At 51.2% G+C, this 23675-nt stretch overlaps 6 protein-coding genes across 6 annotated transcripts; 4 read left to right on the forward strand and 2 right to left on the reverse strand.

Moving 5' to 3' along the window:
* The first annotated feature begins 373 nt into the window (after positions 1–373).
* Positions 374–2602, forward strand: BCR38DRAFT_79421 (amidase signature domain-containing protein). Its single transcript, XM_040865654.1, has 4 exons — positions 374–626; positions 703–805; positions 860–1415; positions 1480–2602. The coding sequence occupies exons 1-4, from the start codon at positions 502–504 to the stop codon at positions 2484–2486; spliced, it is 1791 nt and encodes a 596-aa protein (XP_040710865.1). The 5' UTR covers positions 374–501; the 3' UTR covers positions 2487–2602.
* A 472-nt stretch (positions 2603–3074) lies between these two features.
* Positions 3075–5296, reverse strand: BCR38DRAFT_400818 (glycoside hydrolase family 76 protein). Its single transcript, XM_040857747.1, has 4 exons — positions 4713–5296; positions 4165–4650; positions 3873–4111; positions 3075–3793 (listed from the first exon to the last, which is right to left on the reverse strand). The coding sequence occupies exons 1-4, from the start codon at positions 4801–4803 to the stop codon at positions 3239–3241; spliced, it is 1371 nt and encodes a 456-aa protein (XP_040710866.1). The 5' UTR covers positions 4804–5296; the 3' UTR covers positions 3075–3238.
* Positions 5297–7251: 1955 nt separating this feature from the next.
* On the reverse strand, positions 7252–8742 carry BCR38DRAFT_354042 (uncharacterized protein; the record flags this gene model as incomplete). The annotated part of the gene is made up of 2 exons (XM_040856843.1): positions 7252–8101; positions 8195–8742. 2 exons carry the CDS (start codon positions 8740–8742, stop codon positions 7252–7254), a joined length of 1398 nt encoding a protein of 465 aa, XP_040710867.1.
* A 2262-nt stretch (positions 8743–11004) lies between these two features.
* On the forward strand, positions 11005–11701 carry BCR38DRAFT_79595 (uncharacterized protein). Its single transcript, XM_040865656.1, has one exon. It carries the CDS (start codon positions 11111–11113, stop codon positions 11561–11563), a length of 453 nt encoding a protein of 150 aa, XP_040710868.1. The 5' UTR covers positions 11005–11110; the 3' UTR covers positions 11564–11701.
* Positions 11676–12499, forward strand: BCR38DRAFT_79512 (uncharacterized protein). The gene has a single exon (XM_040865655.1). The coding sequence runs from the start codon at positions 11789–11791 to the stop codon at positions 12251–12253; it is 465 nt and encodes a 154-aa protein (XP_040710869.1). The 5' UTR covers positions 11676–11788; the 3' UTR covers positions 12254–12499.
* A 7658-nt stretch (positions 12500–20157) lies between these two features.
* Positions 20158–21873, forward strand: BCR38DRAFT_461042 (polysaccharide synthase; the record flags this gene model as incomplete). Its single annotated transcript, XM_040862481.1, has 4 exons — positions 20158–20246; positions 20358–21212; positions 21271–21565; positions 21622–21873. The coding sequence occupies 4 exons, from the start codon at positions 20158–20160 to the stop codon at positions 21871–21873; spliced, it is 1491 nt and encodes a 496-aa protein (XP_040710870.1).
* Between the last annotated feature and the right edge of the window lie 1802 nt (positions 21874–23675).

Raw genomic sequence — 23675 nt, forward strand, 5'->3', positions numbered from 1 at the left:
TCCAAGCGCCCCGGATTTTGGGTTCAGCTGACCAGGATGCTCCTTTATCTTTCTGGAAGGCGTACCCAGCCAGCCAAGTCTTCTTTAAAATAGCTGCAGACGAGCCGCTTTCTCGTGGAATACGTGCAAAGGTTCATGAAGCTTTCGTGACCTGCAGTTGCTTTGGTATCCCGTGGCCGCCACTTTAGCCGCTGGACGTGCGTTCCATTATATCCAACTTAAGGAACGTCCATAGGGAACACCCACCTTCAATGGTACCTTCAATGTCGCCAATGAATACCGACAATTACCTTCTGATAGCTCTGGTCAAGCTAGCTTTTCCCCACAGTTGAACACAACCTCTGCATACCCAGAGCCAGCCAAGTAACGAGTCCTACAGACAAAAGAAATTGCGGCTAAAACTCAGGCACAACCTCGACTCTGAGATGCCATTGTGACTGCCAGGGTATCTCTCTAACTCCCTCGCTCACTGTTTCACACACAACACCTTAACTCATCGCCATGTCTTCGACCCGACGTTTCGCCAATTACCCCAAGGCCCGTGAGGGACCAGCCACGCCTTACGTCTCCGGGGTTGAGAAGAACCCGGTGTTGCGCGGATGGCCGCTCATTGTTGGTTCCAACCTGTATGCATGGCTTCTCTGGCTTCTCAATGCCTCAATCCCCTGGAGCTACGTCACTGACGTGGTTGCTTTCACAAAGTATCATCAGATCTACGACGATTGCCAATCTCTTCTGGAGCAATGCCCACTTTGGCAAAATCAAAGATATACCAGGTCTGGATAAGCTGCAGTATAGATACGAGGTAAGAATACCACCAGCTCAGAACCACTGATCAAGCATAGCTAATATGTCATAGCCAACGGTCATCCCGATTGCGGAGGAGAATGCAAGTACCCAGGTTGAGCTCGGCCCCGAGTTGTACATCCGGATGCCGGATGATCTGCCAGGACGATACTACACCGTTGCGGATTACCATGAGGCGTACAAGACCGGCCAGGTGACTCCCTTACAGGTCGCCAAAGCTCTCTTGCCCATCATCCGCCGTGACCTTACTCCACCCGGCAAGTATTCCTCGGCGTGGGTCAGCAGCGATGTTCATCGCATCCTCACCGATGCCAAGGCCTCGACGGAGCGATACGCATCGGGCAAGTTCCTGTCCATTGTTGACGGCGTTCCCTTTGGCGTCAAGGACGACACCGATGTCGAAGGATATGTCAGCCATTGGGGTATGGCCTACGACCCCAAGCTGGCCTTCTTCCGTCCCGCCAAGAAGACGTCGGAATCCGTCAGCCATATTCTGAAGGCGGGAGGTATCATGATTGGCAAACAGACACAGCATGAGCTGGGATCCGACACCACTGGATGTAATCCTCGCTGGGGAAGTCCTATTAACTGGTACAACAAGTCGTACTGTACGTCCTCGAGGTTTTCGAATGGCCCCGCAGTTTTGAAACTTGCTAACCCCTATTCCTACAGATACCGGCGGCTCGTCCTCAGGAGCAGGATCTGCTCTTGGCGCTGGACTTGTACCTATATCAATTGGCACGGATGCTGGCGGAAGCTGCCGGCTACCCCCAAGTTTCAATGGCGTCTATGCCATCAAAACAAGCCACGGGCGCACAGAGACCATGACTACAAGCGTCTGTGTGACAAGTCCAATGGCAACCAATGTCACCGACTTAATCGTTGCATATCGCCTTATATCTCAGCCCAACTTTGATGATCCTAGCCAGTCCCTGTTCTCACGCTCCATTCCCACAAGCCCACCGGTCAGAAAGTTCATCGGCATATATCCGGAATGGTTCCAAGACGCCACGCCAGAAGTTGTGGACCTTTGCGAGAAAGCCATCAACTACTTGACGTCCAAGTGCGGCTACGAGGTCGTGCACATCAGCATCCCCTATATCCGCGAAGGTCAGGTGGCCCACGGGGCCTCATGCCTCGGCGAAGCAGCCGAGACGGCACGCATGCGGACCCCGAACCCGGCCGACCGCTTCTCCATCGTCAACCACGTCAACAAGGTCCTTCTTGCCGTCGGAGCGCAGACCAGTATGCTCGACTACTGCAAGTTCAGTCAGTTGCGAGAACTTCACATGGAGCACCTCGCGTTCCTGTTCCAGGAATATCCAGGCCTGTTCATCATGACCCCCGCAGCCCCTGACGCTGGCTATAAGATCAGTCCCAGTGACGAGGAGTACGGTTTTAGCGACACCAACATGACGCTACGCTCGATGCGATATGCTTGGCTCGCTAATTGGACCGGATGCCCAGCGGCCGTCGCTCCCGTGGGGTATGTCAACCCCGAGGTGGGCGAGGGCAAGCTGTCGGTGAGCTTGATGGCCATGGGGGAGTGGGGAGCCGAGGAGCAACTGTTATCTTGGGCAAGGGAGGTGGAGACGTACTTAAACGAGGTGTACCCGGGTGGACGCATAAAGCCCCAGGACTGGGCTAATGTGCTGGATATGGCCAAGAAGATTGACTAAGTGGATGCCGCAATGGCCACATCGCGGCGAAGCTCTCAAGGATTTGTAAAACTAGGTAGCCGGATCATCTTTCAATATTTCAAATCGTAATAATATCGTTATGTCACTAGGACCCTCGAAACTCCTCTTCCTCTCTCTGGTTGACATACCAAATCCATGGTGAATGGTGGACACTGTCGCGGTACTTTGGGCGTACAGCTCCTTCTCATACGAAAGGTACACCACGAGAGAGGTCCAGTAGCTTTTGCTCTCTTTTATTTAGTAATCCAAGTATTGATCCGAGCCAACGTTGCAAATAGTGACAGAGGAATATACCTACTTAGGTATGTACTTACTCACCGCTTAGCTCAAGCAACAAGTTTGACCATAGACATCATTCAGAACGGGAACCATCAGTCAACTCTGAATGAACATCCACATCAGATTTGTAGTGATCGCATGTTAGAAGTTCAACGTTAAAGGGACAAATGCTAACTAAAACACCCACATTGACCAGTCCTACCAGAAGTCATAATATTAATGTAATTATACATTTCTCTAGCAGTAGCAACAATAGACACTGCCGGTATCATAGAACCCACAAAGCGCAAAAAAAAAAAAAAAAACGCCATACAGTTGCCTCCCTGAAAAAGAAGACGGCGCTTGTTCCGGTTTCTGCCGCCGTGTCAAGGAGTTCTCTCCTTCTTTGCTCTTTTCCCGTCTTTACCAGGTAACCCGATCCTCGGGCCTACGCAGACCCTGAAAACCAACCCCTAATCAAAACTCATCCACGCAAACGCCCCCATCGCTCCCGCAATAAACAATACCGTAATGAACCCGGCGCCGGCCCGATCCCCCGTCGTAACCTCCACCGGCTGTGTCACGACCGTCTCGTCGGACCCCGCATTCGCATTCCCCACACTCGTGCCGCCCGTCGTGTTCGTGACGGGCGCGGCCGCCTTCACCGTCAGCAGACTGCTCAAAGCGCCCAGCACATTCATCTGCTGTCCCGCGCCGACGATGTTATCGAAAACGCCCGTGTCCCAGTGAAACCCGCAGAAGCGGCCGTTGTCGCCGCCCGTGCACTGCTTCACGGCGGCCGCCGTCGACGTCTTGAGTACGGGCATGATGCGGTCGACAGTAAAGGGGGCGAGCTGGCTCGTTGAGGCTAGCCAGCGGTGCATGTAGCCCTTGTACGACGTCATATCCGTGTTGCAGTTTCCGGGCTCGCAGGCGCGCTCGACCGCGATGCCTTCAGGGAAGAAGAATTCGAGGGTGCGGTTGAGTAGGCCGTTGATGCGCTCTTCCCATTCGGCGGCGCCATCGGTCTGAGAGCGAGGTAGGGTTGTTAGTCTCGTCGCTTTCTCGGCTGATGTTAGGGAAACGAGGAGGGAGGGGAAGACATACGTGGTTGTACATGAAGGCGCATCCCTGAAGGAGCAGAGCGGCGTTATATGAAAACTGCGCCTTGTTCACGTCGGTGCAGTCTGGCAAATGGGCGCCATCGTAAACATTCCAGTCCTCGTCCACATACCCCAGGTTAGTCAGAATGTCCCAAGTGTTGCTCGCCAGCTCGGCATATGTGTCGTTGCCCGTGTATCGTGCCAGGCGGGCTCCAATGTTGAAGTAGCATCCGTTGGCAATGGCTGTTTTCATGTGATTAGCCGACCAAGACATCCGTGACTAGGGTGGAACCTACTGTTGATGTACTTGTATCCGTTGTTGGACGGGTACACCTGCCATCTCAAGCCACCCTTGCATCTCCCACTGGGTACACGCCTGTCCTCGTGCGTCTGCTCATTAAATACGGCCTGCGCCAATGACAACCACTGCGCCTGGTCAGGTTCCGGATCCGTGTACGCCGTCTCGGCGGCCAGCATGGCAGTGAGAGCCCAGAAACCCTGATCGTCGTTGCCCATAGATGCAGTCCAGTTGGGCGGCATGAAATCCTCGTCTGGACCAGTCTGAAAAAGAATGGCATCAGTGATGAGCTTGTCGTAGTCCTTGTCGCCCGTGTAATGTCTGTAGTCCAACAATGCACCCCACATGGCGCCTCCGATCCACCAGTAGTAGTCGCCGTCGGGCGGAGGACCTGGCAGGATACCAGGCACTTGTCCAGGCTCGTCACCGTGGTAGAAGGTTAGGAGGTCCTCAGCGACGAGAGCTGCCGCTGCTTTGATCGAGGCTGTGGAGAGGCGGAGTCAGAACATCGCTATAGGAGACATGATGGCAAGCGAGAATGCATACCTTCATCATCGAGGTTTACCGTCAGGGCTGCCTTTGCCCCGCTGGTCAAAAGACCTAGACCACCAAATACTATTGTTGATAGTTGCACCATGCTGTCAGATGTGGTGTGTGTGTGTGTGTGTGAGTAGAGAACCCTTGTTCTCTACTGGTTCATGTCAAATGAACACCCGAAGTGGGAGTGGCGGACACAAGGTCCAGGGACGACCGTGTTTGAGTGAAAGCACCGGTCAATACTGATTAGACGGTGTCGTTGAGATAGATGCAATGTCAACTCTCCACCAGCGAATCGTTGCAAGCAAACTGGCACCGAGATGTATTGAAAGAAAGAATTATGGGATGACAAGATGGAGACTACAAACCATTCAGTTTTCCAACGAACAAGAGAGAATATCGCTCACTGGCGACCACAAAAGAACCATTCGCCATGGTCGCCTGGTACCAAGAGACCAAAGAGATCACCACCCCCTACAGAAGTCTTGGCTGAGCAAACAGACTGTCAGATCCCGACAATAGAGATTTGCCTAAGACGGCCGCTGGTAGACAAACGAGGGGAGAAGGATCACTGGACCATTGCCTGGGCACATTTCTGACACGAACTTGGAGCCTGCAGTCCCAATCAGCTTGACTGACATAGCCGCAATGCCCAGGAGCTGCTGTCCTGTAGTCTCTTGGCTAAAAGCTGGGCAAGAGACGGCGCCTTTTTCCCATGTCACGTCTTCATTTGCCATCTCTTCGGTCAAGTTGTTCGGGAGGTTGATAGATCTTCACAATGTTGAGTGTGAGGATTAGGAGAGAAGGTCGTTGTTACATTTTCTTCACATGCTTATATTCCTCAGACTCGATGGACGTCGAGGATGCTCTATGAAAATTCCATTAAGGAAGTAGTTCGCGTCAGTCGTGTTGTCCCAAAACAGTTGGACGAGACAAGATTCGACCCCTGAAGATCTTGGCAATTAGAGTCGCCAAGTAATGGCTAGGCCCGTCTCAGCCAGTGGTTGCTCGCCTACCCCAAATCCGGTGAATCGGCAACAGCACACAGAGTTTCTGCCGAGTCTCCCGGCTGTTTTTGAGGCAATCATTGCCATCCTCATCACCATGCGTGCATGCAACTACGAGTAGCTCAAAGGTATAAAGGTTTTGTGTCGACCACCTCTCACTAATCCACGATTTTGAGAATTTCTTGTCTGAACACACCCAAATCGAAAAGCGATCACATACAGGTTGGTAGATTCACATTGTTAGCCCTCCCTACCCGTCGGTGTAGCCGTGATGGTAGCGGTCAGAGGTCCCCCTTACTGAACGGGAGCAAGCGGACAGTCCCGACGCCGAAATCCTATGACCCCAACTTCCAGCAGTGCTGTGGAGCTTGGTCAGCAAAAGGGGTTACGATGATCTCCGCCACTAGGAATGCAGCGGCGCCGCATCTCGCGATGGGAATACTAGCCTCGACATGTGTGTTATTGATATGCATGAAATATTGCTGGACATGGTGACGCCACAGCAATAAAGGGGTCTGTTGTCTTCTGTTTTGCTCGAAAATGACATGGATTTGAGGTCGAGCTGTCGAACATTGACTTCAGTCTAGCTCGAAAGCAACTAGCAAAGCCTTTGGAAACATTGACGCGGATGGCGTAAAGAACAGGAGTTGCGCCACGGGGGATACATGCACAAACATATTCAAGGATAGGCACAAGAGGCCAGAACGCAGCTTATCATTGCCACAACTACACTACTATCAACACCAACTTTTCATCGCTGAGTTTTCGAGACATCAGCCAATCAATCCTCAACCACAATATGCAGCTGTGTTACTCGCCATGGCACACCACCACTGCAATGTCCCGTCCTTCTCAGCTATGGCACTACTCCAAGCCCTGGTCGTTATTCGGCGGCTGGCCCCCCTTTTTCATGATGAATCCAACAAATGCGCAGATCCTTGCCTCGACTCTTCCAAGTCCAAGTCCAAGAGGATGTGGTATCGCTTGCCAAAAAAAAGAGAAATACTAATAATCAATGCAACAATCAACCAATCATGAAACGAGCCCATTTCATGCCCGAAGGGCCGTAAGAGAAAACCAAAAACCCCCATTGTGTTTTCCTTTAGTTTCCTGTGTAACCCCATTTGTGATTCGATGCCATTGGCGGGTATCCTATCCGTAGATGGATCCAATGCCGTTTAAAAAATTGTGTCCAGTAAACCCTTGACCGTTAAACGCCGTGCCGTGCCCTATGGGATGCTCATAGAGAAAGACGTGAATGATGCTGATGGTGGGTATGCTGTATAAGTCATATAAACAATGGGTATACGGCGATAGTCGTAAAAAAGTCGTGCTTGCAACCAGTCTTTAGTCGGTCAGCCATAGTGGCGCTGTACTGGTTGATGATCGTCATGATGTCATAGACGTGTCGCGTGCCTTCTGGTTTGCCTATACCATGCAGACGAAACATCTTGAGAGCGCAAATACAAGTGAAAAGCTGGACAGTAAGGTTTCCCAAAGTCCATTGTTGGCCGGCCGTGTGAATCGTCTGACAAAGGGAGTCAGTGGTCCTTGCTGTTCATCCGTAGCAATCTAGTTCGCAACCATAGAATGAACATAGTCCACGCGCCATGCGTCTTTCTCTTGGCTGTGTTGGTACGCTTCACCTTCTCAAAGGTCACGTTTGGTGCACTGCCAGCTTCATTGCCAAACGAGGGCGGGCTTCTAGTCTCCATGCTGTCGTAGTTGCTACTGGTAAATCTTTCCGACAGGCTCATCGCGGGGTGGACTCTGCGCGCGGTACTAGGTTGGCCGCTGCTGGTCGCGCCGCCACTGATCTTTCGAACGTGCTTGCTGTCTCGCGGCATGGCCTCTGCCAACGCTGCCGCATCTTGACGTCTCTTCTCCGCCTCTCGCTCTTTGCGCATGGCGGCAGCTTGCTTTTCCAGTTCCAGCACTCGTTTGTTGTCAGCTTTCTCTCGTCGGCGTATCTCTTCACGGGCATATTTCTCCTCTTTGGCCTGTTCTTTCATCTCGAATTTGCGGCGCGCTTCACGCAGATGCTCGGCTCTGGTGGCGGTGTCGAGATCGGATTTGGCCCGGAGTCGGAAATTACTGTCGAAAGAGGAGCGCGAAAAGGGAGACATTGGTGCTACTGAGTTAGAGGGTGACGCGTAATAGTGTGTCGATGCGTGTACATTCGCTGAACTTGATTCCCTTGCACCGTTTAATTTGAGGTCAGATCGGCTGGAGACATGTGCAAGTCGCGATGATTGTGCTGGCGTGGTGGACGTGGCGCGGGTATTGATACGTAACGAAGGCAGTGGGCCACCTTTGCTACTGTCCGAGTAAGAGCTGGTTCGCTGACTGATGATTGAGGGTCGTTGAATATTGGACTTCCCACCGGTCAGGCTGGGCTGCGACTGTGAATGGGAGTACTGAGTGTGCGCGTGCGTGTGCGCGTGAGGCGCATGAGTGTTTGTAGGTGGGTGGTTCTGGCTATACTTATGATTGTTCAGGCTGTGGTGACTCGCGGTGGGGTGAAGAGGGTCGTAGTCGTCGTCGTCTTCCGTGATGACGGGTGAGTAGTCGCGAGTGTCAGAGGCCAGTGAATTCGAAGTCGCGTACGAAAGCGGCGGGGTCGCGGTTCGCGGCATCTGCTGAAAAGGATGAACGAAGGTCGCGCCTGCCCTCGAAGTAGCAACACCACCAACAACACCACTACCACTTCCAGAAGTCGCAACCGAAACATGGCTCGTTCCGCTAATTGATCTGGAGTGGTTATATCGCCGCCCGCTGGATGCAGCTGGATCAGGAGAACCAATTGCAAAACTGACGTCCTTGCTAGAACCACCTGACCGAATGGCGCTGCTCTGGGATTCGTAGAGGAACGAAGACGATGCTCCCCATAATCCTTGGTTCTGGAACTGTTCGTTCTGCTCGTCCCAGCCGCGATCCAAATCCAACGAATTCTTTTCTGACTGCGACAACTTCTTCAATATGGGCTTGACCATCTTACTGCGTGGCTTGCCCATCTTCTCGTTCGATCTCATAGACCTCAGTCCCCCGAAGCTCTGTAGCGACGCCATGTTGATTGATGTCTCAGTCAAGCGAGCCCAATACTGGCAGACAGACCCGCCAACACCTTGCAACCGCGGGATAAGAGTGCTGTTGCCGGGAGGTCGTCGAAAAGGACGGCAGGTTTCGATTCAACTGCCGTTACCGTCCGTGTGTCCTGCCCGGCGTCCAAGCGGGGGCGGGCTCGCAAACAGCCAATGCAGATCACCGGAATAAACAAGACATTGGATGATGGGATCCTGCGCGAATAGTAACAGTTGCTTATCGATGCCGATGTTTCGATTCGAGATTCAGTTTCAACCCCAGATGTAAGATCGGATCTAGAACACAGTGGACGTTCACGATAAGCCCAAATAAACAGAGAAGATCGCTGTAGGTCGAAATGGCGAATCAGGTACGGAGATGATGTCCTCTTTGCGGTTTATGGACAAGTAACGATTCCAAGTTTTGCCGTCCAGTGTCGGGTACACGGCACAGACGGAGGTGGAGTTTGTGTATGATGAGGATTACGCAGCGCCAGTTGGAGGCGGTGTCTTGGAAAGCAAGAGGGTTTTAGCAACGAGCCTGGCGAAGCACAGGGAGACTCAGCATGTGCCAGCAGTGGTCCTGGCTTTCGCGGTGAAGAAAAACTGCTGGCAAGAGGCCCTCTTCTCAGCCTCATTCCTTGGAGCAGTCAAATTGCATGTGGAGGACTCGCTCATCTCAGATCACCCTCCGGCTTGCAACATGCTGGAGTTGTGGAAGTCGTGGTAGAAACGGTGCAAGGATCTCAACACTATTGGCGGTGGGCAATGAACCATTGGCAGAACTGAGGGGCAAGGTGGGCCGGGCCTGGCAAGTAAGCTGAGGTTGGCCAGGGCACCACCAAGGAGTTCGGAGAGTCGAACGGATTGGACCGAAGAGTTCCGTTCAAGCCACCAATACCAGCAGCCTATGGACTATCTGGACGAACCACCAAGCAGTCTAGACCGGACAATGGCTTGATATTATTCGCTATCTCTAAAACGCATGATGCTCAACAGGTGGCATACACACCACATCCAGCTGAACTTATCCCTGGCAGCTCACTCTGTCAGTCAATCGGCCCATTTCCCTCCTCAGTCTCCTGTCCGCCGGTCAGTCTCCTCAAAGTTCCTAATCCAAGTTGATAGCAACTTGCAAATTCCTTTTCAATCCTGCTACGCGCTATGTCTCAGAGTCCCGAAGTCATCCGAAAAAGATCTTGGACGGGAGATTACGAATGCAACACTTGTCTGGGTTTGAAAGTTATTGCCGGAAGCAAAATCGTCAATGTTTCCGGATTCACTTTGTTGTTTCGAGGGGTTCCTCATCAATTCACAAGGCGGGGTTTTTTGTCACAGGTGACAGCTGCATGGAGGAAAACTTTTGGCAACTTGTGATATGCGAGGTTATCAAAGTGCTCACTGTTGCTTTTGAGCACAATGCAGCAAGCAACCTACGTGCTGCGCCGCCTTGAGGCATTCCCGTTGCCAAATCCCCTCGTTTTGGGCCTCGTGACCGGCGGGGAATTCCCAGCCCGTCTTGCACGGCTTACACCGGAATCCATCGACATGCAAGTCACCCTCAGACAAGGTTTTGATCATCATTGCTCTCGTCGTGATGACGTTCGATAATAAGAGGCCCCGCAACATAAGGTGAAACCTTTTGGAATGGCTTGCTTCGGTCGCTTATATTGTTACACCCGCGAGTTTGACAAGTTGACGACACACAAAATGCAGATCCACGGCAATGACAGCGGCGTGCCGAGAAAAGGACACGCAATTTGATGAGGAATGTCGATCATGAAATGACAGTAGGAGATTGCAGGATGCCGCTGTCTTCTGGTCGGAATGAAGCAGAAAACAGCCGCTGGCAGAAATTCCGTATACCTATTACCTATTCTACCTTTGAACAGCTTGACCAAGTTGGTCATGTTGTACAACTTGCGATATGTTCGTGACCGTCGTCGCACTAGCAAGCGGCCCGGAAGTCGGCTGATCGATACGGCTCAGACACCCGAACACGGAACATTCTCTGCGAGGAATATCAAGGTACCCAGTGCTCCAGAGGTCATAACTTTCTACCGTGGAATTTCGTTTCCTTGTTTTGGCCTGTTTCGTTTTGATGACTAGTTATTGTGCCTGTTTGTCGGGCGTATGAAGCCATAGGCCGGTTTGTCGTCGGTTGTTGGGGGGCTCATGTAACTCAGTCTTACACGACAACTATTGCGCATCCATCGTCAAGGATAACATATGAAACAGGACTGCGTCAACTAGGGCTATCTGCCTTTTCGCTGCGGTCTCTGGTATCGGTATTTCCGTCTGTCTTGACTTGGAAACTTGCATGAATATCCGCACCTCAAAAGTTCCGGTCGTCGTGCTCGTCAATCAATCCGCTAGAGAGAAAGGCTTTGAAGCTGATAATCAAATATGTTCTGAAACCCAGCTGATAGCATGGCCCGAGGCGCAGAAGGGGTCGCCGTCAGTACAGATATACTGCCTGATCGGGTCAACCCATGAGACCTTCCGCCGTTCAGGTCAGTACGACCTCATATCTCCAGGCGATTCGAGGTTGCCAGGGCGCATCAATACTCGTGCCGTTGCCTCAAAAGAGATAGGAGGGTCGGCAACGTTGGGGTTGTGGCGGATATTTGCAACGTACAAGATTCGCCACCGAAACCCTCTAAGTTGCAACTCGAGAAGGTCAAGGGACCGGCACTTGTCGCGTATGTTGTGGCCGAGTAGATGTCGACCAACACATCTGACTTGTCGATTTTCCAACGGGGGATCTGCATAGTCCATGCGGAAATGCACTCAATCACTTGACGTCGAACTGACGAGCTTGATGCTTGCCGTTTATGCTAAGTCAGTTGCTGATAACGGATGGCTGCTCCCTCTTTCGAGCCTTTTCGAATTTGCCCAATTGACATGTACACCAGCCGTGACGAGATACCGTGACGAGACGCGAGACTCAAGATGGGTTTGTGTATCGAGATCATGACTGGGTGCTGTGAAGGCTTTTATGTCAACCGGCATCGCCAGTGCACCGGGGTCAAACCTCCGCCACTTCACTAATGGAGACAACTCTCTTGACAGGTGCATTCAACCCGGGCCTCACCCCGCAGGTGACAGGTATCTGTCTGTCGAAGCTCAGAATGCAGGTCGGGATGCCGGACGTTATCGGACGTACTGTCGATCCCTAGGGATACTTCGAGATACATCGACGAGACCTTCATCGTTCGCCTCCGGTGTGTTCGAGTCTTATCCGCATGCGGAAGTGGAAATTGCCCACCAGTCGAGGAGCAGATCTGCTTCTCAGTCGGCATTACCATCCGGTCGCCCTGTAGCTGGGCAGTCCTGTATGAGATATGGATGCTTGGTGAGGGGAGTGGAAAGTGACGACGGATGGGTCGGAGGCCAAGGAGCAGTGCTGAACGCAGGCCAGCTGGAGGATGGGACAAAGGCTGGACCAGAAACAGAAACTTGATGTCCCAGACAATCCGTATCTGGCAAGAGAAGGACGTTGCGCGTGTTGATTGACCGTCACCTGAACGCCTATCAATGCCTTGATGGCCCTAACGAGTAATGTATAGCTGCAGCAGCGTCACTACCACTAAGTCATGCTCCGTGCATCAACATTAAGACAAACGTGGTGTTCAGGTCTGAGACAGACATCACTAAGACCACTAAGATCAGTCGACGCGGCAAGTCCTTCCTACACTATAGTGGCCACCAGAATGTATGCGTCTCTGGGCCGTCTATCCATAGTTCATGGTGAGGTCTAGGCAGTGTACGGTGATGTTGAGTCACTTTTGCGTCGGATTCGCCGTTGTCTCAGACCAAGTATGGTAGCATACAAGTAGTCGTGGGCAAACCCGCCTCGAGGACCATATACGACGACGACAACACGCATCGATAAGCCGCTGTGTGCCCTAGCGGCAAATAAAAGCCCTAAGCCATATCGCGAATGCCGTTGAAGTCATCCCATAAGTGACCCTGACGTCGACAAGTGGCTCGGTAAACGCAGGGACCCCAGCATCATCAGCCGCTTGCATACTGCCGCCGCCGGGCAAGATGAATGAATAACCTCCTGTGACGACGTCAAAGGTGGGCGTGGAGGCAGAGCCATTCCTCGTTTCTCAGTCCAGTTGAATGACCGAATCGACAGTAATTGAAGCTCGACGGTTGAATAGGTCCCACAGAAACAAGGAAAGAAAAAATTTTCACCTGTCATCCCTGACAGGCAAAGAGTTGTAAAAGCAGGGAGTTGGAGTATTTTACCTACCTATGCAGGTGGCAGAAGCAGGTGCATTAGAGTCGTGGAACAACTCATACTGCGTTTACATATGCATGCGCTTCTACGCAGGCATTTGACGAAAATTAAGGGCATCTGACGTAGAGCAAAAACGACATTATGCACTAGTCGCCTTCCTGAGCGGTGTTTAGGGTACCATTTAGAAGGCGCATAATTTGGTAGCGTCATGGTTGGAATCCAAATGGTTCGTTGTAAGTTGCAACCCACCCTGCGCACCTTTTACAGGACGCCGGCCCGGGGAACATACGACGACATTTCCGGGCCCTGTCTCCCGCGTGGACCAGATTGCTTTTGGACATGGTTCCATGCAAGACCCGCGGTCGGTTGTCATACCCAATATAGTATCGGATGAGTCTATCAGCCGACAGCAACAGCGTGGCATTTGTGCCGGGGTTGTTATATACTCAAGCAGCGACTGAGCCTTGATTGTCTTGTATCCATTGCAGAGCATCACTTAGCATTACTCGCCATGGAGTTGGAGTGCATGGGAGGCATATGGTTCGTCGTCGCTAAAAATACTGACTCGAACATAGCGAGCATCGGAGCCGAAGAGGGAGTAGCTTCATCCCAGACGTATGTGTCTTGGCCCTTGCAAGCTATGGGGTACCACTTCTTATCTTGCCCAGGTGCGAGTAATATATCACATCACAACGCCGCAGCACACACGCAGACAATTTTTGGAAATAATATAACACTTACTGGCTAAATCATGCCGCCGGCGCAGTACGCCACGAACCGTTGCAGGCAGGTAGACAGTGATTCCCAGCAACTTAGCGAGCGCGCAGGTCTCAAGCAATATTGCAACCTCGAGTATCGTCTACTAAAAGGTTGTATCTCAACTATGCCTGCCGACCTGAAAAGCACCGGCAAAGGGTAAAGTAGCGCGAGTAAGTAGTAAGGATCACGAACGCCGGCCGCTCGCAATCTTAAAGCGAGAGTGAGTTGAAGCGAGGCAGACGACACAGGTATCGTCGCGGTGTGTTTAACATCATCGGAATGACAACGATTCTGTGCTCCTTGCCTGATCTTTCTAATCGACGTGGTTCCGTTTGTCGCTATGCGGACGGAAACGTGACGCCCTCGAAACCTGCAAATTACCTCAATCCGCCGGGTGGCGTGAGCATTGAGTTGACAGGCGAAGTAGTGTCAGTTTTCACAACGCGGAGATCATGACCATATTTCTGAATCCATGTTCAGGGCATCGTGGAACCGCAGCGCGATTGTTCCGCTGATTAAAGGGTTCGCCTGCAAGCACTGCGTACGTCGATTTGCGTGATAACTCTTGTGTCAAGACAGACAAATTTTGACTCGGTAGGTCGGCAAGAATGAGGGATAACTCCCCGAGATTGGAGGTACCCGTAAGTAGGCAAAGCGCCGCCCGGTACAGTGACCCTCAATAAATCTGCGTCAGGCCCATATTTCCCCTACTAAAACTGGACTAGCTTCAGAGATTATTACAAATCAACGAAAACCTGTAGTGGTAAAAAAAAGATGTAAATAGAGTGAGAAGAACACGCTCTATTACATGATAATAGAATTGTGTGATTTACTAAATAAAATACTCTACATTTTTAATGAATCAAAAGGTGGTTCTTTTGAAAGCTAGTTACATATAACTTGTATATTATAAAAGTTAAGCTTATATAACAGGATAAATACTACATAGTTACTAACTTACCAACTTTCTATATGTACATAGCATATAGTATTAATACGAGTTTTCGATAATTTTTAACAGCTCTTAAAGGTATTCGAGTTTTGATGCAAACTAGAGGGCGGGTGCGGGACGCGGGCTGGGTCACTATAACAGGTAGAGCATTGAATGTTTTAGCCTCACCGGCTTACTCGGTCCTGCTCAGTCCATGTCCGGACTGTAATGTAATGCAATACGGAGTACGGAGGAGGCTCAGGCTCAGGCTCGTGAAACGTCTCGTAAGTGCTCCCCATCTCGAGCTTTGGACTTTGTAAGGTACGCTCCGCCCATCGAATTTCGAGATCGTACACGTCTGTGATTCATCAACGGGTGACGCCGTGACGGGCCTACTTTTCAAGGGTACGCCTCTCGGACATACACTTGCACGACGGGGGAAACTGGCTTCTCCACAAATCGCCATCGTCAGTTCTACTGCATGTTCCTTGGCAGCGGGAAGATCCCCACAGCGTGTACAAGAAAAGACGCAGTTACGTGGTGTTGTCAGATCCGTGGAATTCTCGAGCTGCTGGTCAATGGCGTGTTGCGAACAAACTGATCAGAATTCGCGTGTGAACTGGAAATTGGAATGTGTGAGGCCAATGGCATTGCTGTCTGTGTTGTTGTGAAGAGAAATGCTTATGTCATATTCGTTATGGACTTTACACCCATGGTGGCCTGCTAAGCGACGTCGGCGTCAGTGATCAGAATCAATGGAGCCGGAAACCTGGCGCGGCCCACATTCAGTCAGTGCCATAGTGATCCTGGAGATTTTGGTACCGACCGGAAGGTGCGGTTGACGTCAATTAGGACTCGAGGTTGAATCCTTCACAAATGCATATTGTGAGGAAATTCTGTTACCGCACAATCATAACTTGTCCATGTCACTTGTCTACCAGGAGTTTCTGCTTGGTCTACTAACCCTATTTCCCAACCTCGTTGGCGTGTCGCGTCACTTGAATTGATGTGTCATTAAGTTCCTCGGTCACTCCATTCGCTGAGTAGACTTATTGTGGTGTACCTGACTGAAAACCCTGATTCTCTGCAGTACCGAGGCTACGTGCTGCCTGGTTCGACGAGGTCTCGGTATTCTAGGTTGGCAGTTTATACTGCAACGTGATTGCCTGTCCAACATGGCATGGGTTCGTTACAATATGTGAGAGAGCTTTATGACAGAAATCCAGAAGCTTCTCGGCGTGGGAGGTTAGTCTGCTCCAGAGAACAACCTACCCATCAAGACTACTACTATGGCATGTCGCACAAAACAGTTCCCACAACCGGGTCCCATGCAACCATGATTTAACAGGTCCTAAAACAGCCACCTGCATCTGTACATACCTTGATTGAACCTGACTAGGGTTCATTTCGAATCATATGGTATCTGCGATCAAACAAATCGCCAACTAGGCTCGGCAGGCGTTGAAAAACTAGCCCAGTCGAACCAAAGAATCGGGTTGAAGCAAGGGCCTTCATTTCACTCCTGTCTCATGTCGCCCTGCGACTTCTTGTTGTTCGAAGACAGTATCCATATGCTGGCTCGCCTTGGTTCGGGCCTCGTTCATTCTCTGGACATCGAGGCGTTGATGCACTTTGATATCTCACAACTTTGGTATTGCACGTTACCCGCCATTATGGAGTATCGTGCCTGTTGCTTCCTTGGACTGCACGTACTGTGTTACATGGCCTGCTAGCTCATCAAAGTCATAGCAGCGCACACAGCATTTGGATAAAGTTATCCAGAAATATCCAGCCGCCGTCCGTTAACGACCACGATCAACACTGCCAATACCAGCGGGCAAATTGATTGATAGGATTGAAATAAGTTCTTGGGTGACGCGATTATGAGACGTGATGTTAGCTTGGAATGTCTCGCTTTATTTGGGTTGTCGGACCAGGGAGGTTAAGTGCGCATAGGTCGCTCCGATAGTGCATTCCGAGACGGCAAATCAGGTCATTGGTCAATGGGTCACGATCGTCCGACCCTACCCCAATCCTACTATTATTGGCTTGCCCCTCGTCTTACTTTTCTTTTCGATATTTAGAAGAACGTAGAGCAAATGTGACACGCTGGCAATTAACTCCGTGGTCCTGTAGCATGTCCTGATTGACTTGCTTCAGTGCTCTGTGTCACCGTAACCATCCTAAATGATCCAACATCGTCCATATCAGGAAACAGCCAGCATGTGACGATACCTCTTTTATGGTAAATGGCATTCGTCTCAGCCAGAGATCCGGAAGGTTACCGTTGTACCAGGATTACGACCAATCCTTGTCGGTCCCATCTTCGCAAATCGGCAGGTAGTTGTGTGTTTGCAGACGCGAATCAACCTGTATTTCCAGATCCCGGACTGGCTGGTATAAGTGGGACCTCAAGATGTACGAATACATATTCGATTTGTGCATTCCCAGAGTATTTCGCATCTGGTCGATCATCGACCTGACCTCGGGAATTCTGAGTGGTTTTGCGATGTGAATTGCGGCGTGGATTGCTTTGCATAGAAGGCAAAGATACGCTCAAGCTCTTGACAGGAGCGTGACCACTGGACTTGGGTTCTGGCGCAGATACACATCAAAATCATGTCATGGGCGAAATGCAGGCCGGGTCCATTTGTGCGTGATCACATTACCTAAGCTGCTTGGGGAGTAAGCGAGGTCATGGGTGCAAGCAGTAGGAAGAGGCCGTTGTCAGGCCTGGTCATGGCCAAAACAATCTCCAAGGTGAACCGAGAGGTGAATCAAGCGCCTCTCCACATCTACATCCGCGGATATCGAAGTAAAAAAGCCGAATGGTCTATCCCCTCAAACAGCTCCAGGGATTGAACTTCACATCCGCGGCTTGTGCGGGTTATTCGAAGTAAAAACGGAGAGTGAGTTGCTCGCTTAGATCGCTCTCAGGTCATATGCAATTGCACAACGACCTGCCGTGCTTGGCTGCGGTTCTCCTGTCTTGCCAATGTATCGTCAAAGACCCAAGGGTTCTTCCCTACCCGTTGTATTCTGATGCTCCCAACACGTCTGATTGACTACGAAATTAGCAACCAGGCTCCATCGACGGCTCAACTCTGAACGTGTTGTCGAGGTACCTCGGCGCGGACAATGGAGGCCTGGCGGGAGGCAGATGCCGCCGAGCGATGAGCCATTGTGGGTGGCCTCTAGGTGTCATCGTCAGTCGCTAGCGTTCGCCTAGATGAAATGCTGTTACGAAGTGCACCTTGGTGGTGAAGCAGGTCGCAATGCTCCCCAACCTTCAAGCTTGGTGTGAGTACGTCGTACGTACGTCGCTACTTGGGCCAGTCTACAAAGGGTGCCGTGGTGACGATAGCCTCAGGGCCTCAGGGCCTCAGGGCCTCAGGGCCAAGACAGGTCCACCGAGGGGTGATGCGGCGTATCGTTGGAGACATCCAGATCGGCGCTACTCATTAGCAATGGCCAGCCAGCGACTCGAACTCGTCTACGGCGTAGTATGGACGGACTGCCGCCAAACGGCCCAGCCCAGTTGCCTAGGCAAGATGAGAGAAGCGCCTCGGGTGGACTTTTGATAAACGGGGTTGTTGGACCATGCTCCACAGCACTGCGCTTGGCCCTCATTCGCTGCATTTTGACGACCCCAACTGTAGCTGGAAGCAACTTCCGTCCACTCAGAAGCAGCTCCACGCCTCGACGACCTTGGAAAATCTGGCAACGCCGCTCTCTGTGTGCATCCTATCGGCCAGTTGCGGGACTCATGGTTGGGGAATCCTCGTGATCGCCTCGCGCGCCTGGCAGAATCGAGATTTCGGAGCTGTAAAAGTAGTCCGTAGATATTCCGGCCTTTCGATATTGAACTTTACGCTCGTGGCAATATGTAGCTTGAAATAGGCGAGAGTACCGTCGCAGAGCCATTTGAAGTACCTCGAGGTACCGCAGCCAAGGCAGCCTATCTCTAAGCTTCTCATGTCCGTGTCCTTTTTACCGGGGGGTCAGCGCCTTTTTTTTCCGCTCCATTTTTACGCCGCTTCATTTGTAAAGACCCCTGCTCGTAGCATACGCCCCACCTTCTTTTTGTCTAATACTACGACGGGGCTCCTCAACGAATGAGGGGGAAAGGACCCTCAAAGCACGACTACTACCACTTACCACCCACACGCCGTGCGGCCATTTGATGGAGTAGAGTAGCTCAAACGAACTTCTCCGAATAAATCACAGGATTGACAAGCACCAGCAGGGGAAGCGGAGCTCTGCTTCATCCCAAGAGTAGGTACTCTACCTGGACATGAGCAGCGGCTTCAGTGCGCACTTGCTCAGGCCATATCTGGGCTGAGTACGCATCGTATCCATGTACCTCCACCAACTGGGAGCTTCACGCTAGGTCAATCGGTTGCCGCGACCTACCTTGTTGCATCTAGTATCCATCCCATACTGGGTCTCCATCAATTCCGCTTGTGAGGTGTACTTTGCATACTTGCACTCGGCCTCGTCATTTTCCATTTTCACATCTCTGCTCTCAGCACTACGCTCGCGCTTCTAACCCCAAAACGTTTCCAATGCATAATGGCCCATCTTTTACGTTATCGGCCGTTGGCTGAATGGGACCACATCGGGTCGAATTGTCTATATATCCTGGTCATCCCCGGTCTAGCCCATCGAGGCCGATGTTGAGTGCGCTCTGTCTCTCTATATAACATGGCATTGTCTGTCCCTCGAAGTTCATTATTCATCACAATGGCTTCTTTTCTTTAAGGTTTCTCTTGGTCTGTTGTGTACAATATTGTTTCTGTTTGTCCAGGTCGGCCTCGTCGTTGCCTCGAGCGTATTGGTCTGGTGAATCTCTCGTTTTACAGGTCGGAGGTCGTTCGTTCTTTCCATTGTCAGTCTCAAAATCCACGGGGGCTCTTGCCTGCATTGGATTGTGGTCACCTGTCACTGGTTAATGCCATTGCCTGAGGTAGCTGCGATTGACAATCGGTCTTCAGCATTGAAGGAAATCCCGAGTTGCATTCCCTGCATTGGACAATCAGGCGAGATTCACTGAATCACCTTCTGGTTGAGCAGCGAGCAAATAGATCTCTATATCTTGCCTTACTCAACAATCACGTCCCTCCTGCTCCTCCCTCTCCACCCCTACTTTCCGCCTCATCCTCCCGCCAGGTCATCCACTCTTCCTTGGGGGACTGGTACGCGACTGCATTGTTCTTCTACCGACTACTATACATCGTCGCCGGTGGCTTCCTTGGGTCGCTCCTTCCTCGACACTCGAACACCGCGCTCTCAACCCAGCTGCCTTCCTTTGCAGTTCTTTTACCTACCGAAGACCCTGCACTACCCAGACCAGGACACGGGTCACCTTACGCTCCGATCACCAGGACCGAAAAAAATCACTGGAGCTGAATCGTCTGGGCCCGTCAACATGGAGCTTACTCCGGTCGCTCTCAGCTATCTCATCTGGAACTTCCTGGCGGAGTCAAACGGATGGCTCCTGTTCCACGTCGTTTGGTGGTATGTCGCAACCAACTTCCTTTCTCGGCTTTTCTCCTCGTCTAGTCTTTCCAATTTTCTACCCACCAGCATCATCTAGGTCAAAACGTTGAAGGTCTAACTCTCATGCAGGTTGTACAGATACTTGCGCTTAATTGTCCACGTCTTCAGCCATTGGACGTACAAGTCGAAGCCGATCCCCTGCAAACCATCCTATACGCCTGATGATGTTACGGTCATCATACCGACCATCCACAATGTCTTTGAGGAGCTTCGTCCTTCTCTGGAGAGCATTCTTGCTTGCAGACCTTATGAGCTGATCCTGGTAACCACAGTCGACAAGCGTGCCGCCTTACAAAAGCTGGCTGAGTCCCTGTCAACTCCCAATGTGCGTGTCCTCTGGACACCCATCGCCAACAAGCGACTGCAAGTTTGCGAGGCCTTGCCTCAAGTCTCCACCAAAATCACAATCATGGCAGATGATGATGTTACGTGGCCCTCGACTTTGCTCCCATGGATTCTGGCTCCCTTCGAGGATGACAAGATGGGTGGTGTCGGCACTTGTCAGCGTGTGCGCCGTGATCCGGGTGGATCCTGGTCAGATCAAACTTGGAATTGGCTCGGATCAGCATACATTGAGCGTCGCAATTTTGAAATCTCGGCCACTCATAATATTGACGGTGGAACATCTTGCATGTCGGGACGAACAGGAGCCTACCGCACAGAGATTCTCGCTGGCCACGCCTTCTTGGAAGGGTTCAAGACGGAGCGATGGGGCAACTATATTCTCAATGCGGATGATGACAACTTCGTTACGCGATGGCTCGTCAATCACCAATGGAAGACGTGGATCCAGTACGAGCGAGAATGCGAGATTGAGACCACACTCGAGTATGGCATGAAGTTCCTCTATCAGTGCTCAAGATGGGCTCGTAGCAACTGGCGAAGCAATTGGACTAGTTTGGTTAGGGAGAGATACGTTCTCCGGTAAGCACTCAGCATTTCACCTACATGGTCATGGTACTAATGCTGTGGCCCGTAACAGACAACAAGTGTGGTGCTCGTACGCACTTCACCTGGCAACATTCACGTCTCTGGCATGGATTTTTGACCCCCTCATCATCCTGTCGCTATGGTGGGGCACTGCCGACTGGAATCCGGAAACGCGCCGAACTGCTCTGATAATTGAACTTATCTGGATGTTTGGCTTCACCAAGACCATTAAATTGGTCGGTCTCTTCCGGCGGAATCCGGCAGATATCATGTTCCTCCCTGTCTCCATCCTCTTCGGCTACTTTCATGGCTTCATTAAGCTTTATGCCTTGATGACACTAAATATGGTAGGCTTATCACTCTGTCGCTCGTAGCCTGAGCAACGTAACTGACTTTGCTACAGACTTCTTGGGGTAGCCGGCCTGACGGTGATCTTGATGACGGCCTCCGTATGTCACCGCGTCCGAGACCAAGCGACAGCATAACAACGCCTCTGAGAAGACCTGACGACTTGAACGAGCTCATTGGAGAACATCGTTGGCGACGCAGCCACAATATCCTACCGGAAAAGGCTGGCTACGAGCATGAGATGCCTCGTATTGAAGATGTCGCTTGCCTGTCTCCTAGCCGCGCCGGCAACCGAATCAGGGCTTAAAACCCGAGGGATTATCCCTATTTTCATGATTTCATGATTGACGAAATCAGCTACACCTGCTTTACGGACTTGTCCCACTCTACGATGAAGTTCTGGTGAGGTAATACAGCACTCACCCTAATGGTCTACCCCAGTACGTAGTGCCATGGCGTGTCCCGGTAGCTTTCAGGCATCCAAGACTTTCTGTTTTGGTTTTGCAACGACGACAGACTAGACGCATACGGCAGACTTATGGATAGATCCATGAATTGATCGTCTCAGGGCGATGTCGAACGGCGAGAATACCCGGCTCTTTTCCAGCATTTGCATTTGAGTTTAGGGGTCGCATCTCTCTATTTCTCCCCATTTGCATGTGTCTGGCGTGCAGCATTTAGTGGCTCCTAGAACAAAATGGGTGAAGGAGAATATTGTGGACTGAAAAGGAACAAATTTGATTCTACTCTGCTGCCCGCTAAGTCACCTTCTCATAACTAGACAGTCTGAACAATCAAGAAAGTGTAAGCCATCTGCAATTTTCCCCATGTTCTGAGAGGAGTGACACGTACCATTGTCGTTACGGATCTCTCAATTGACGAACATTTAACCAAGAGCCGCACGAGTCAGGGGTCACGAAACTTGGGGGTACACGGTTACACAGCATGACGAGTGTACCAAGTACCTAGGCAGACACTTGCGTGAAGAACCCCGGTGCCGAGGAAGATCCTGGTAAAGCAGGCAAATTACTCATGTAGGATGGCACCCTGTGTATTTGGATTTGTGCAAGGTCTCCAATAAGCATATAGCAACGAGAAGAGAGGAGACCACAGTCTGGAGGTTGCGCTCACGATTCTCTTGGTTCAAATTGCTAGTATGGATGTATATGCATAAACATATCGTAGGGAAATTGCCATGCAGATGGGGCACGGAACCTTTCCCTGTGGCTACCAGAAGGGGATACCTGCATGCTTGACAGAGATCAGATGCAGAGTAGATCCATGGATAAAGTAATCACGAGCATATACGGGCGGGTGTCCGTCCCTCTATGCTTTTAGCCATAAGTTTCAAACCTAACATAGTAATGGCACTTGTTGACAGCTACATGTGTTTAGTTCACATCAAAGGTATCAGACATTCCACTTCGCTGCAGGCGGGCAACGGCAATTTGAATTTAACGATTCTATGTCATAGGCAACTTCGTAGCGTCACCACAAGGTACATCGGCGCTGCAAGAGGGTGTCATCCTCATTTGACCTGAACACTGCATCGTTCGAAATAAGTGTTAAGCGAGGGAAACCATGGCATAGCACGCGCTAGCATGTAGCTCTGGAGGTAATACTGAGCTCATAATTGAGGACGAAAGATGATCAGTATGTCGGTGGCCTTTCCCCTTCTCTTGGGCAAATTTACATCAGGTTGGCCGTCGTCGTGGCCTACATCGTGGCCTACTATTCCCGATGCGGATTTCTTCAACAGCTGCGACTTTCAACGGCAACCCTCCCTGCCTCCTGCCTCTCTAATAATAAGCCCTAGAACACCAGAGTTTGCGCTAGTCGGCGATCCATCTGGTGGTTAACTCGATCTTGACAAGAAGCCGGGGGGCAGCTCAAGGCTGACACAAGGTATGTCTATCGGCGACAATCTGGCATTGCTACGTACGGGGAGGAGGACCCTTGAACAGCGCCGCCGTACGTGCGTAGGGTGTCACGGGGGTGGTGATGGTGGGGAAAGAGAACTCCACCGTCTGTGGATTTTGGTTGGTCAAACTGCGCTCTGCGAAAGTTTCGCTATATACCCCGATATACCTATCATCCCACAAATCCACA

The sequence above is a fragment of the Pseudomassariella vexata genome (genome assembly GCF_002105095.1).
Source record: "Pseudomassariella vexata strain CBS 129021 chromosome Unknown BCR38scaffold_18, whole genome shotgun sequence".
NCBI classification, from domain to species: domain Eukaryota; kingdom Fungi; phylum Ascomycota; class Sordariomycetes; order Amphisphaeriales; family Pseudomassariaceae; genus Pseudomassariella; species Pseudomassariella vexata.

Excerpts from the sequence above, each read along its gene's own strand:
- BCR38DRAFT_79421 (XM_040865654.1), top strand. The coding sequence starts at position 502 with ATGTCTTCGACCCGACGTTTCGCCAATTACCCCAAGGCCCGTGAGGGA. Across the intron at positions 806-859 it reads AGCTGCAGTATAGATACGAG|CCAACGGTCATCCCGATTGC; the intron begins GTAAGAATACCA and ends AATATGTCATAG. Across the intron at positions 1,416-1,479 it reads CTGGTACAACAAGTCGTACT|ATACCGGCGGCTCGTCCTCA; the intron begins GTACGTCCTCGA and ends CTATTCCTACAG.
- BCR38DRAFT_400818 (XM_040857747.1), bottom strand. The coding sequence starts at position 4,803 with ATGGTGCAACTATCAACAATAGTATTTGGTGGTCTAGGTCTTTTGACC. Across the intron at positions 4,651-4,712 it reads GGTAAACCTCGATGATGAAG|CCTCGATCAAAGCAGCGGCA; the intron begins GTATGCATTCTC and ends GCCTCTCCACAG. Across the intron at positions 3,794-3,872 it reads GCGCCTTCATGTACAACCAC|ACCGATGGCGCCGCCGAATG; the intron begins GTATGTCTTCCC and ends CCTCGCTCTCAG.
- BCR38DRAFT_79595 (XM_040865656.1), top strand. The coding sequence starts at position 11,111 with ATGAATATCCGCACCTCAAAAGTTCCGGTCGTCGTGCTCGTCAATCAA.
- BCR38DRAFT_79512 (XM_040865655.1), top strand. The coding sequence starts at position 11,789 with ATGTCAACCGGCATCGCCAGTGCACCGGGGTCAAACCTCCGCCACTTC.